The following is a 15,484-nucleotide window of genomic DNA, read 5'->3' as shown; positions in this document are numbered from 1 at the left end:
CCGGCTAGTCGAGTCTTAATTCACTAAAGGGTAGCTCTTCTTCATTTTTTATGCCCGTGCTTTGGTTATTGCATTGGCTTCCAATGGAATGTTCTTATTAAAAATAGCCTCTTTTAAAAAAAAAATCAAAACAACATCATGCAAAGCATGGAAAAAAACAAAGACAAAATAAAAAAATTACTAAATGCAGTGAAAAAATAATTTGAAAAGTAAATGGTAACTCATGGATTTTAAAATATTGTAAGAAATGATCAATAGCCATATGAAGAATTTTCAATTTCAAATATTTTAAACTTCGTTGAATTATATTTTGACAATGAGACACATAATAAAAAAAATTATTTTTAGAAACTAAACCAACTTGAATGATAGTTTTTTTAAAGGGAAGTGATGCCATGCTAGGATATTCATCTTTAAATTTTATTTGAGCATGCTATTTATATTCATCCTTAACCATTTAAGTAGATTCATCAAGTGATTGGGCCATTTAGTAAAAAATAGTATTTTATTAATCAAATTAGATGTGAATTATTCAATAGATCCAAAAAAGAAACTTCTCAGGTGTATCACCAAAAATAATTGTCTACAAAAATATTGTAAAACATATGGTTCAATGAATTGTTGTTTATTTTCAAAGGTAATCTTATTACAAGCTTGTGATCATTTGGGCTCTCAAAGAAATTATTTCCCTTGCTTTTATTCATGTGTTGATGAAATCATATTGTATTGTTACTTTAATATTATCCAAAAATAATAAATCAATATCATAAATAATCTTATTTCCTTTATAATTAAAAATTAAGTGATCTGCAAAAATATATAAAAATTCATTTTTACCCTCTTCAAACAATACATGAATATAAAAAACAACTTATTTTGATTAAAAATATGGATTAGTTTACATAAGAAATATAAACAACCAAGAATGGAATTTTATATAGTTTCCTTTTCATTTCATTGATCATAATTCTGGTCAAAATTCATGGCATTGACCTCCTCCATTTTCTAGATATTCCCCATAAGCATAATCATAAGTGCAGAAAATTAGAACAAGTACAGAAGCCTTTTGGAATTAAGTAAAAATCAGTTATGTTTCTTGTTCATCCCACATTTTGGATTTACTTGAGAACCGCTGATTGTAAAAATACCTAACTGTCACTAAGGGTTTTTAATGTCACAATTTTGCAAATGTTCCTTAGACCCATGACACCAAAGATACCTTCTCAATGAAAAGTTATGTTTTGATTATGGTAAATGAGTCTCTAACCATAACATTCTCATGCAGCAAGAAGTCTGCAAAGGTCATTATCTGGTCAAGATGTAATTATCTGTCCTAGGTGTAATAGGACATTTACTGAAGGAAGAAGCTGTAGTTCAATCTGATTATTTTGTGACGCATTAGTACTGATTAGAATTACCAATTAGTATTTGATGGTTAACCATATCTAAAGCCATTTATGAGTTCAATGTGGCTGAAGGATTATACTTTTACCTTGCTTGATGAGGTTAAGATTCCATAAAATTTCATAAATTTGTGTGTTTCTTCTAGAATACAAGGTATAGCTTGGGATCCCATGGGCTGGCAAGTTAACCTATCCTTTGGGTTAAATCAATCCATATAAAATTAATCTATATGTAGATATAGGTAACTCATAAGGTTGTCCAGTAAATGGTATTGGCCCATTATAGCCATCAAGTAGACAAACACATGGGCCTAGTGGGTCTCTCACACAAGATTTTCAGATTTGGTGGGAGTACTATGGAGGGTTCAGTGAGATTTTCTGGGGGATGGATAATTTTACAAAATTTTCCAAAAAGAATTTTATTAACTTTTCCAAGAACCAATAAATTATGTATTTGATTCTTGAAAAGGTGATATGATTCTATGCTTTTAATTATGGGATGTCTATTGATTCAGCCTTCCATTGCATAATCAACGTGAAAAATCCCAGCATGAGGTCCATGCCACGCATGTAAAGCCTATGAGGTTTGTGTGGGAGCACATGCATGCAGCTGAGTCAATCGTATATTTGAGCCTAGTGGACCTCAAAGTTTTAATCGTTAGGTATATCATATAAAATATCACTAAATTATTTAAATAAAAAAAATTGGGAAGAATGAATGATCATCTGGAAGGTCAGGATTTGAAGAAAATATAAAGCATATAAACGACTGTTTTAAGCAGGTATGCCTAAAAAACAAGTACATCATTATGTGTGCCAAAATAAGACATAAATGATACGATAGGAGTTTTTTTGAAGGGTGGATCAATGGTGTTTTGGTTTTTGTAGATTTAGAGAAAAGAGAGAGAGAGAGAGAGAGAGAGAGAGAGATAAAGATAGAGGGAGAGAGGGTGGGGTATTTCTTAGGCTAGGTTACCCTCTTATTTAAAACGCTCCTTTTTCTTATTTATCTCCCCTTTCTTGGGATCATTTTAAAAATGAATGGATTTACAAAACATGCTCTAGTCAAGTGAAAGTGGAATTGTGCGTTCATCTTGGTCAGTCCTTTCTAGTAAAATATTCGCATGTTATATCAATGAAAATATCTTTCTTTGGGCTGTTGATAAAAATCCAGATGATTGTTTATATATCAGAAGCATTGCATACACTTATAAACACTAAAATATCTTATCTTACCTCTAATTTTTTTGTAACTACTTATCTTTCTATCCTGCTTTCTTTTTCTTTCCTAAGACCACTTCTCAAAACCTGTATTGGAATCTGGCCTTTCCACATTTCTCCAGCTTCTCTCCACTCCATTCCTATATTCTATTTTATATATTCTTATACCTACCCCAATTCAGCTCAGTATTCAACAGTCTTACTATTTGTGGTTTCTCTTATTATCCTTTTTCACATAATTATTACGCAAATAATGTGAAAATCATAAGTATTATTTTAAATTTACAATTAAATGGAACATTTATTATGAATACCTAACATGCACTTGTCAATCTTCCATTTCAGCACTCTTCCATTTTTTGGTCCCTATATTTCATATGGTCTGGGACAATAAGAGCTCCATATCACTGCTTTTAGTAGTGCAATTCTTCACCTAATTTAGCTCTTAAGTGGAGTACCTCATATTATCTTAGAATGATTCCCCTCTGTTATCTTATTAATCGACCTTAAACATTTTAATTGTTACTAATTACCTAGAGAGTAGTATATGTTTTCAAATTATCCTCTATTACCTAACTGAATCAAACCACACTTATCACTCTTTTCTTAAGTTATAATATACTGTCCCTATGTCACTATTATCAGAGTGACTATCGTTCCCTTTATCATTCTAATTGCTTTGTCTGAGTTTATGTTTCTTCTCTCCCTAAGTCACTGTAAATATTTCATATTGATATTGATTTCATAAAACTATATCATCATTCATGTATCATTGTCTATTTATTGTGCTCATAAATTATAAGTCACCTAATTATCACCTTTTGCCACTATAAAGTTTTACCCATATCTGCAACATCAAAAAAAAATTATATGCTTTCACCTCAGAAATTTCTTTGTAGAGTCACAATATTTAATCTCAACCATAGGGTTAAATATTTTGATTAACACATTTTCAACGATTCCGAGTATCACAAAATCTGAACTGTTAATGTATAATTGAAATCCAGCGTACTAATACTATGTATATATGTACGGCCCCAAAGTATGGGGCATTTTTTTGCAAAGGGCTGCATGCTAACTATTGAGGATATGTACGCATACTTGTACTCAATATTGGAGATATCCATCGCGTGGATGCCACATGCATCACAGGTCGTAACGTTTGACTGTGATCTTTAAAGCCAAGGCACACATGGCGGTCGTGCTCGCAAGCACACAAGCGCGACGGATCAAGGCAGGCTATGCATGGGGGGGTGGGGGGAAGAATTGTGCCGAGAGACTAAGACATGATGCATGGAGCATCGAGACATCTTCAAGGCTGGGCATCATGAAGGAGTGTTGCAGCGTGCAGGCACTATGGCTTGAGGCGCTGAGCACGCCACTGCCAAGGTGGACAAAATCGGTGGAGGTGTCTGCGTAGTTGCTGATGGCACGTGGAGCATCAAGGCCGTGATCGAGCACATGGGTGAGACGGACAGACATCGGGGGCATGTGGTACAACTGACCCACAGATGCACCGAGGGCCATGACCCATGGCGAAGGGGCCTCAAGGTGAAGGGGCGTCATCTTGTTACTTTGGTATCATCCTTGGTCTTCCCTCATTGTAATGGCAACGACCCTCGTGTAATTCTGCTAAGTGTAATACAATGTCCCAATTTGATGTTAATGTCCCAGCCCTACCTTCTCTCCTTGACCTCCAAGTAATATTAAAGTGTCCAAGGAGACTTTCACGGCACATGTGAAGGCTGCTTAATGTTCCTGCCCAAGCGTTGAGCCAGCGCATATTCAATCTGAGAATTGTTATTATCTTTGGATTTTATAGGATGATAACATACTATACTTACTTTTTTGGGGGAATATTGTAAGGGATGTGATAACAAGATAAATATATTTAGAGTATGAATATTTATTTACACTTGTTTGTCCCTACATATTCAGTAATCGTATTATTTTGCTCTTAACTACAAAATCATGAAAAATATGTAATGTCTTCCAGTTTAATAGTTTTATGAGTGTAACATTCTATAAATCTCTATGATTAAGTAATTATGAATAAAATATATTACACGTCATATAATGTTTTCCAATTGATAATCATAAAATCTTCAAGTATCCTGCTGAAAGTATCTACATAATGAATGCCTTGTATTAATTTCAGGATAAAATCTACTTGAATTGTACAAAGCTTTATTCATAATATTATTCACAATATCATAGGTCTGAGATGATATGTAAATAATTTAAAATCATTTTTTATTTAATATATTGGGATTTGTAAAGTACTTGATTTGGATTGTTTTGGGTTTAGGAATCTTTTAGGCATTGAGCACAAAGCCTGTAGAATTAATGGAAGAATGACATTCCAATTGCTCGAATTTACCATAATTAAACCCCTGAAAATAATTCATGAAATACATAAAAGTTTGTCATCCAACATTTACAGAAGACTAGACAGTTTTACAGAAATAAAATGAAAATATTAGAAAGATACAAATATGTGTTTTCATCTCTCTCCGGTTTGACTTTTTTAGTTGTCCCCATAGGAATTGGATGCTCGACAGAGCTCCCCATGTGTTTACAGTGTTACCTGTGGTTGAATCTATTTGTGACATTTTTTTATCTAGATTCCAAATAAACATACAAGAATATTCATACTTAATAGCATATAAAAATGTTTTTTTATTATATCATTAAGGTTATACAACTGTGCTCCAAGTAACTCAATACGGACCAAGCAAACAGATTTTTCAGGCGATCCTCTTGAGTTTGGCCATGATCAGTGATTGAAGTTGAGATTCACACAACAAAGGAAATAGAAGCAAAGAATACATTTAAAGAAAAATAAATATTGAATCATCTGATAATGATTGAAATCTGATATCATTTGGTTATGTGCATGATGCTTATAAATATGCACAAATTTCCATCATTTAGATGTATTCATGTGCTCCTAGACACCATAGCTCTCATCGTCTTCTTCTTCTTGATTTGTGCCCCCATAGATTCAAGAGGATCATCTTAGCATTTTGTTCACATTTGAAGGTGAGGGCACTCGAGGAGGGGAAAGAAGGTGAGGTGATCAACGAGAGACTTCGTGGGCATTTTGTCAATGAGGAATTTTGGTAATTCATATTTAGCTGTAATTTTATACATGTCCTTCAACTTTCGATGTTTCCTTAAATGTCTAATAAATCTCATGCTTGTGACCCTCGAAGTCCATGTACCAAGTGATTTAATAATTCAATCCACCCAATCAATTTTTATGATATTCTAAATAATATAGATTTAATAATAAATGAATGAATCACGAATAGATTTAGGTCCATTAGTAGGTCGCATGGCCAAAACATGAGGGGCTGGGCTACACTGTGTTCCTTAGTGTTTTCTTAGTGTTTTCATGAAACCTATTTTTCATTTGTTATTTTGGTTTTAGAAATATGTCATTCGTGTTACACTCTTGAATGACCTAATGAACGGTTAATTACTAAACACTAATTTTCATTCTAGACGAGCCCAATACATTATTTCATAATATTTCAATATGAAATATATTTAAGTCATTTTCTAATATTTGTGCAACCCTGGCTAGAGATTTAATAAATCAATTTCCTCTTAAACTAAGGGCAAATGGTACCATCTTAAACACATAATCACCTTTTCAAACTTCATCCTACATCCAAGCTAGAACTGTTTTGAACCTCATGGTTAAAGACTCAAGGTCATAACAATGAAAACACAGACATACATTCAGATGTGTCTTTGGAGTCTCATTCCTAAGGACAATTTATACTACAGTGCCATGAATCATCATGTTTAGCATTTAGGTTAAAACCATCCAGGGTTTCATTAAAAAAATTCAATAAAATAATTACCTAGATTGCACTCACTATCCCTCCTTAATGTATGCATATTCGATGGTAAACCATACTTACTTTATGAGTGACACTGGGTTATATTATTTTTCAGTGTATCTTAATGTCTTCATTGAATACCATGTCAATGTGAATGTTGATGAAATATATTCTATAAAAAAATCATGGATATCTGATTAGCTTGACGACCAATAAAGTAGCACTCACTGTCTCTCCTTTATGTACTCATACGGATGGTAAACCACACTCATTTTATTAACGAGAATATATTGTATTATTCTATCAATGTATTTCAATGTCCTTATCAAAGTGCTTATCATATCCTTTGATAAGCACTTTATTAGCGAGAATATATTGTATTATTCTTATTGTTTAAGAAACATGACAAGTGAAAAAATGAAATATGACTTACATTAATGAATTAAAATGATAATTGGAAGTGTGATTGACTTTTAAGTTATAAAATTCCAACAGATTCACCATTGACTTAAATCTTACCCCTGCCACGAGGAGTCTTTCTTTTAAGACTCCTTGTCGGTGGTCTATGTTACGTTGTTGACTTGTTCTACGTAAAATGCACGAGGTAGGCGCTATACTTTCACCATGCCCATAACAGATTTGTTTCTCCTCTGAAACAATAAGAAATGGCAAATCCTACTTTTCTTCCACTTCATCCAATCAGGAAGTCTCCTCATACTAATTGTTCCGAGATACATACACGTCATTTTCTCATAATTAGAACATATCATTTTTATCTTGTCCAATCTTCATTACTCCTCTTATATGACCTATATCATGTCAATGGCTTGGCCCAATATATAATCATCCCTCTTGCTCCTTGGTGATCCAACGACGTCACCCAACATCATCAAGTCAATGTATTTAAAATTTTCAATGGAGGAGACTGCGTAAGTGAATTTTGATTAGGTTGTACGAAGGAACTTGGTGATACCTCCTACATAGAAATCAGCTACTGATTCATCCTCACCCATCATGATAGCTCCGACCATAACCGGTAGTGACTGTGGATCCTTGGTACTGTCTCTGCTTCAACAGTTCCCAGTGTCTATGCGCCTCAAGAATCGCCTGAATTCACACATCCCAGTAGGAATCTTCCACTTTTTACAACTCATGAAAGCCGGTACGCAGTTTGGAAATAGACTTGGTGATGAATTTTACTTCCCTTACCGATGAGAAGACGACTCATGAATTTTCCCTTGCACCTTCTCCATAGAGGAGACGCCGACTCAACCCTCTTGTGCCATGAATTTTCCCTTTCACTCCTCACATTGATCAGACTTCTTAGATTGAGGACCACTTGAAGGGCATCTCATCCTCACGCGCAAGATCAAAGAGGAGGGAGTGAAGAGGAAAAACAAACTTGACCGTCTGACATTAAAGATTTGTTTTACCACTAGATCATCTGACGGAGAAGATCAAACGCCATAAAAAATGAAAAAGAAGAGAGAAAGAAATAATGATCGATGGAGGAGAACTTTCAGTTTTCTCCTCCAATGACGTTGCGTCCAGTCCTGCCTGACAATCATAGCTAACAATTGGAATTGGAGACTAATCTTTCAACGAGTATAACCCAATTTCAACAAAAAATACTGAATAACCAAGCACAAATTGTCATAAAATTCTATGACATAAAATTGTAAAGATTCTGCAAGGCGAGAGCAAGAACAAGAACAAAAACAAGAAGGGAGATAGAGGAGAAGGAGAGAGAGGACGCAGCTAAGACAGGTGATGATGATCGTTAATCCGCAATTATGATCTTTTATATTGGTTCGTATTTATAACAGATTATAGTAGTGTAAATAATAGGAAGTCACTCTATTTTAATCTTAGTCGTTATAGATGATAACAACAGGTAGATCAAGATATATTCTAACCGTGAATGAGTAGACCGATTTCCTATCTGCGGTTTAATCATAGTCTTCTATCTTTGATCGTGTCTATCTTTGAAATTAGGTTTATTCCTGGCCGCTATTCCGGGCTCGAATATAGGGTAAGTGTCCTGTTTTTACTAGCTACACTTTATGCAAGTACCAATTGATCAGCGTTGCCGCTGACTAGGCTGACCAATTATGGGTAGACCGATTTCCTATCTGCGGTTTAGTCATAGTCTTTGAAATTAGGTTTATTCCTGGTCGCTATTGCTGGCTGGAGTATAGGGTAAGTGTCCTGTTTTTACTAGCAACACTTCATGCAAGTACAAATTGGTCAGCGTTGCCGCTGACTAGGCTGCCAGTTAAGCGGCGAGTTGCTGACTCCTCTTCCTCAATAAAAATAGGATGAATATCTCCGTTGAACTAAGCAGACCCATGCTGGGCCGCGAAGCATATAAATCTAATCCAGAGCAGACTAGCAAGTTGGAGCCATTTATGCTACTACCAGAATTACCCAGGCAGAGATTTATCCACCCCTTGTGTTGCCAAGGGAGGGAGAGTCCTTTAGCCATTCGTTATCGTAATCTGCATCGCCCGGTGAGGGGACCGCAGAAGCCATGCCAACTCCTGGCCTACATTCTAACGTCAAATCCAATGATGGACGAGAGAACAGCACATGAACAAGGAAGAAAGAACAAAGAACAACGACGACTAGAAGAGGGCTCGACAGGCCTTCGGGACCAGCCCGAGTGGAAGGAACTCAATCACATCTCACGAGAAGAGAGACAGAGGGTTCGGCAGCTCGTAGAGTACAGCCAAAAATGAACGAACTGGAGGAACCGCTTTCATGAAGCGGCCTGCACTAAAGTCCACCGCGCTGATGAGAGAAAGGCTGAGACTAAGAAGGTACATAGTGTTATTGTGTGTATAGTTTCGACTTTAACCAGAGAGATAGGGAGAAATCATCTCTCCCTAATACGAGGAGAGCCCATCAGAGTGGCCTTCCGGACGAGCCCATACCTCTAGGGTTTGACGCAAGACGAAGAATCTTCGCACGAGTTAAAGAAGACAAGCCGTCACGCATTATCGCAGCGTTAGAGAGAGACAGAACGTGCCCTTCCTTCGCCCACTCGTCCAATTTACCGCTGAACACGCTCACGAGCCGATCAAGCGCGCCTGCTTCCCTGGGTTCGCCGCAGTTGAGAAAGGACGTTTGAACGGGCAATGCGGTGAGAGAGAGAGAAGAGGGCAGTAAATGTATCTTGATGTGAGATATCTCACTGTCTTGTCCTCTAGATTTTGTCTGCGGGAGACAGACTGAAGCGGATTCAGTCGATGAGAGGAGGGAGGAGGGGGAAATAAATCTACTGTTAGATCTCCTGCCCTGGCCAGCGTACGGTAAAACCTCTCTTCTTTCACCCGCTTGTATCCGCACGACGCCACCTGGCAAATTTACGCAAGGAGAGAGGAACCTGAATATGACAAAACGCCTCCCAGACGACAAACTCTCGATGAGATAGATGCTCCCCATCCAGAAAAAATGTCAAGTGGGAATTCATTTCCCTTTCTGATTTCCTAAATTGGCAATTTCTGCCTGAGTATCACGTCGGTTATCAATGGCTCGTCGTCTCGTCCGGTACGTGTTAGGGAATAGACGAAAGGGAGACTATTTGGTAATGGAACAGTTTAAAACAATGGAACAGCGAAGGGGTTTGGGATCCGTGCAAGAACGCTCATGGAAATGAACTGATTTGAAGCTTGGTAAACATGCCGTCATCGGGCCACTGCAAAAATCGTTATCTGTAGGATAACATATACAGAAGATGACGAGAGTCGTCCTCTTCGTACGTAGCTCGATCCACTGTTCTTTAATTCCTACGACCAAAAGCGGAATCGATGAACGTGGTGATGCCCTCACTCGTTCCAGAGAGCGAACATCGGGAGCGGATGAACTACGGGGAAGACGGGGGTCCGGGACGTCCCGGCCGTCATCCAATTGACGTTCGTCGCTCCATCGCCGGAGTTCGTCACTCCATTGGATGGAAGGAAGAAGGCCTGAGAGAGGTCGCCGCAGTCGCCCTGCTGGGTCGCGGAGCTCGCTGGGCTTTCTCTCTTGTCCATAGACGAGCTCGAGTTGCTCATGGGCGACGCGATTGCACTTGCCGTCAGCGGCGATTCATCGGCAGCGGGCAGGGCCAAGACCGCCGGTGCACCGCCGAGCGTTTGTACTGCGTCTGATCCAGGCGAGCGCTTTGCGAGGTCGCCAGCGATGAGCGTGGAGCTGGCGCAGATTCGCTTCACGTCGTATCTGCTAATGTCGAAGTTGGTCACCGCGTTTACCCCCCGGAATTTAATGGCGGCAATATCGTACGCTTCCGCTGCTTCCTCCTGCGTGCCTGCAAATGAACGTTACAGATATGTTCGTCGATTAGAAAGAAAAATTATAGGAGGAAGTTACTCACTGAAAGTTCCCAAGTACAGGTCCTTATTGCCAGCAACTCTACCGATCCGAGCTTGCCACCTTCCATGCTGATGGTGCCTGTTTGAAGATACGAAATAGGGAATTACAATAGCGAAAGTATGAAATAAATGGGTTTAAGGAGAAAATTGAAACACGAGAACCAGTCTGGTAAAAAAAAAGTTGGGAACGCGCTATAAATGCAAAAGTTTAAGATTCTAGCAGTACCTCGTCACCCCACGGTACATTGATGCGCCCCTTGAGAACCCGCTACTGTTTCTGTTGAGAAAGATGGAGAGCGTTTGGATCTACTACTCGGATCGCGAAGATTTCACCAATGTGAGAAAGACATAACGAAAAGTATGCATAGACTCGGGTTGTAAGATTCATGCGGCATTTAATGATAGCACTATTTCGCAGAGGAGAATTTAACTGACAAACGAAAAAGTGGCGATAGAGAATCAGATAACGACATTTAAGGCAAGTCACCAACTCCGTAAAATCGGATTCGTGGTCACAGACTCACAGTATCTCCGAAAATAGCACATCGATCGAACAGCGGAGCTCTCCGTTGAAGGGACATCATCGAATGTACCACTATTTTTGAATAGAATGGAACGAATTTCTCCCCAAAAGTGATGAAGATGCATCAAAACAACAAAAGAAAAGACATACCTTCTTAAATACGCCACGAACTCCTGTCTCGTCATGTGCTTCATCTCCTCGACCTCCTTTTCGTACGTACTCAACTGGAGCAAAAACCAAAGAACAACATTAAAAGATAACGATTATTGAAACTTGAAAAATTTCCCGGATGATGTATGTAGAATCTAACGCACCGGAAAGTTTATGTGCGTTGTTGGGCCCCAGTACTTGAGAGCAGCGAGATCGTAGGCCCTTGCTGCTTTCTCTTCCTTGTCGTAGCCCCCTGATCATTATTACAAATGTCAAGAACAATACTACAAGTGAGTACAGCTGCTATCAAAGAAAAACTTATAACACAGCTGTCTATTCGTTGTAGCCCTCACCTAGATAAACTGGCGGAGTAATTCCATGCGTTCAGCGCGTCAAAGAAATGCCAAAGTTGAACAATGATACAGTAGCTGAGTTAAACTATTCAACCAAAAACAAGAGTGAGAGGTAAGAGATAGAGAGAGCCAGAAGCAGCAAACCTTGTCTGCCTTTCCTGGTCTGGCCTTCCTTGCGACAACTGTTGTCCCACAAATGAGCCTCATATCGTCCAGTCCAACGATGTCTTAATCAGGAAACATGCAAAATTGTAAAATCTACAATCAAACAATCGGAAAGAGAGTAATTACTCTTTGAGGGCTACCTGGTGACACCTCGGTATTGCGAAGTCCGTTGCCCAAACGTCTCGATCGACTTCCGAGGAAGCGATTCGCGACTGTTGATCTTCTCCGCCTGGCGCTTCCGGTCATCGGCAATCGGCAGATTAGGAGCGGAAGACCCCATCGCATCGCCGGCGGTGCATTCCATCTGAATATTATTGCTCATCGTCAAAGACAGAGATTGATAGTTGCATTTATCGGACTCCGGCATTATCTTCTCGGGCAAATAGTCGTTGCTCTGCCTCAGCCATGACTTGAATCCGGCAATAGAGCTCGTGGCGTCATAACCAGAAGCATATAGGGTTTCAGAGACGTTGACCGGATGGGGTCCTCCGCCATGAACGTTAACCGGAGGCATGAAGAACTGGGCCCTCAACCCTTGGGCTTCTTCAAACGAGTGAGAATGCTGGTGGGGGAAGGGCTGATACATGGAGTAGTGATTTGACATGGCCTCCCCCGTTTCTCGGTCCATGTTGACGGCAAAGCTCGCCGGCAAGTTCATGTTGATTCCGCCGCCGTCGGCTGAGTTGTTGTAGAAGATGTCCGCGTAAGAAGTAATGGGTTGCTGATGAGCAGGGTGCTCGCCAAGGAAGTCTTCGAGCTTCGGTCCTTTGTCTTGGGACGGCTTAACGTGAGGGGAATTGCACGAGGCCGCCGTAGAGATTGGGTCTCCGTATCTCCATGAATCTACCAACAAAAAAGAAAAAAAGACGAACTTTTCGACAGTTTGACGAGGTAAAAGAGGGATTGTAATCAGGACGGTGCTATAATCTCACCTCCGCCGGAGGCGTTGCCGGAGAATACGTCCATGACGCAAACAGACCCGTCGGAACGGAGAGGAATACTAGACAACGGCTCGCCAAACGGAACCCTGCCGTCGGCGGCGGCGCCGCCAGCTGTGGCGGTGGCGAAGGTTGCATCGTCGCAGTTGCAAGGGGGGCCTTCTCGGCCGGGCTCGCTGCCGTTTGGATGGCCGCGTTGTTGATGATGATGATTGGGAGACAAAGAGAAGCCCAACCAGTTGCTCATATTCATCATTCGCATAGGAAACAGGAGCGCCACAGTAGCTCAAAACCCCAAAAAGAGACACAGTTAACCGCCCGTCGCTCGCCTCTCTACCTTCTCCGCTTCTCTTCTCCTGCTATATCTCTCGATGTTTTCCCCTTGCTCACTCCCCAACGTCCTTCTCTACGGCCCTCTCCTCTATTTTATACTGCAGGGCAGGTTCTCATTCCTTCTCTCATGGACCGAGGAGGAAGCTCGAGGGGACCATCGTTACTGCCGGGGAGTTGGGCTCTCTGCTGAAACTTTGCCGACATATAATTAAACACCCCCGAAGCGACCTTTGGTCTGCTCTCTCTCTCTCTCTCTTTCTATGATATCTCTCTCTCTAAAACTCATCCCACCTGGTCTCGAATTCCACTAACCCAGCTTGAAAAGGAGGGAGTATTCCTCAATCCTCATAGATACGCCTCGCAGCGCCGTATCGGCTGCGGCGCAAGGAGCACCGCCGATGGACATATTTATTCAAAAAACCCTCTTGATTCTCGGAGTCGCAGCATCACCCTCTTTTCCTGCTCATTCGAACCAGTCGATTGGCTTGTCTACGCCGGAAGTGGGGTGAAAAGATCCAGCGGAGACTAAGCCGTCCTCTCTTGACAGGACCCGCATCGCAGCCGTCGAGAAGCTATCTACTCTCCTCGTGATTCGCTCTTAATGAGACAAAGCCTCCATCGCCGGAGGCCCGTCTCCGGCCGCCGTCACCTCGGGATGCAAGTGCCCCGCCGCCTACGAAGCTATGTTAGTAACCATTGTCAAAAGCGAGAGCTAGAGTCAGGGGTTTTCTGGCGCAAAGAAGAATCTCGCGTCATCTTCTGCCTACGAGTCTAGTTTTCCATCTCCTATACTCTTGCGAGCGGATCAAGAAAGCGTAGAAATTCTCCCGTATTTCTCAGTTTTCTTCATAATTCTACCATTAACCTACGGGTTTGCACTTTGCCTCCAACCCACATGCTGGGAGTTCCAAGTTTGCTACGTCTTGGCGTCACCCTAGAGACTCCTGCTACTCTCCCTCTCTATCTCCGCCGCCGCCACTACCTATCCCTATCTCTCTCTTCTGATTCTCTCTTTCTATCACTGTTTGTTTCTATATCCCAACGTCAGTTTTATAATATCCCTTTATTTTTTTGTCTCCGTCACCGTCTCTCTCTTTCTCTTCTGATTCTCTCTTTCTATCACTGTCTGTTTCTATCTCCACGCCTCTCAGTTCTTTAATATCCCTCTATTGTTTATGCCTCCGTCCTCCTTTCTTTCTCTTCTGATTACCCTGTCTCTGCACGTCCATCCCGGTCGCAGACCCCGTCTCTCTCGTGCTCTCTTTCGCTCTCCCTGTTTTCTATGGTTTTTTTAAGCGCAAGATGGCCAACTTGGTGAACAACTCAGGCGCTCATCACGAAACCCGCATTAACCTGAAAGTTAAAGTTAGAGGATAATACCTACCAGTATTTGGAATTATGTTTTTATTCACACTATCGAGATTTGAACTCTCAAATGATTTCCCGCGGAAATCGTCATCCTTCAAAGAGTGCGTTTTTCAGCCAGTGCGTCATCCTTCAGCCAGTGGCCAGGGATGCCATTGACGGGACGTCTCTGGCCAGAACCCGCATCGTGGACCTGCCCATTTATTTATTAACGACGTAATAGAACCAGCATGCAAACAGCATGGTGTAGTTTCAGAGGCACCAGCGGCAAGGGGGGGAAATTAATAGATAGCTAGAGGAGCCGGGTCTCTCAGAAGGAGAGCGAGAGATGGATGGTGATCTTCAGATGATATACAGAAAGAGAGAGAGAGAGAGAGGTGGTCTTCAGAAGAGAGAGATATATATGTATATATGATGGTCTTCAGCAGAGAGACAGTGAGATATATTGGTCTTCAGGAGAGAGAGATAGATATGTATGTATGATGGTCTTCAGAAGAAAGACAGTGGGATATGATGGTCTTCAGAAGAGAGAGATATATGTATCTATGATAGTCTTCAGAAGAAAGACAGTGAGATATGATGGTCTTCAGCACAGAGAGAGAGAGAGAGAGAGAGAGAGAGAGAGAGAGAGAGAGAGAGAGAGAGATGTACAACAAATTTTTAGGGTTGGCTGGGTGGAGAAGTGGGGCTCAGCTCTTGAACTAGCTCCTCTCGCGCTGCTGGATGCCAGGTGCTGCGCTCACACGATAGCCTGCAAGTGGACGGGGACACGTATGAACCTGTGAAGTCTCTCCATGAAAGTCTTTAGA

The 15,484-nt window shown here is 40.7% G+C and overlaps 1 protein-coding gene across 1 annotated transcript; it reads right to left on the bottom strand.

The window, feature by feature from the left end:
• Positions 1 to 10,110: 10,110 nt before the first annotated feature.
• LOC144713828 (AP2-like ethylene-responsive transcription factor ANT) lies at positions 10,111 to 13,699 on the bottom strand. The gene is made up of 9 exons (XM_078588538.1): positions 12,972 to 13,699; positions 12,180 to 12,882; positions 12,019 to 12,101; positions 11,875 to 11,883; positions 11,686 to 11,774; positions 11,522 to 11,595; positions 11,075 to 11,125; positions 10,851 to 10,927; positions 10,111 to 10,784 (listed from the first exon to the last, which is right to left on the bottom strand). The coding sequence occupies exons 1-9, from the start codon at positions 13,237 to 13,239 to the stop codon at positions 10,303 to 10,305; spliced, it is 1,836 nt and encodes a 611-aa protein (XP_078444664.1). The 5' UTR covers positions 13,240 to 13,699; the 3' UTR covers positions 10,111 to 10,302.
• Between the last annotated feature and the right edge of the window lie 1,785 nt (positions 13,700 to 15,484).

Source organism: Wolffia australiana, chromosome 16, assembly GCF_029677425.1.
Source record: "Wolffia australiana isolate 7733 chromosome 16, ASM2967742v1".
In the NCBI taxonomy this organism is placed as follows: domain Eukaryota; kingdom Viridiplantae; phylum Streptophyta; class Magnoliopsida; order Alismatales; family Araceae; genus Wolffia; species Wolffia australiana.
The sequence above is the reverse complement of the archived record's forward strand: the minus strand, read 5'-3'. Positions and strand labels throughout refer to the sequence as shown.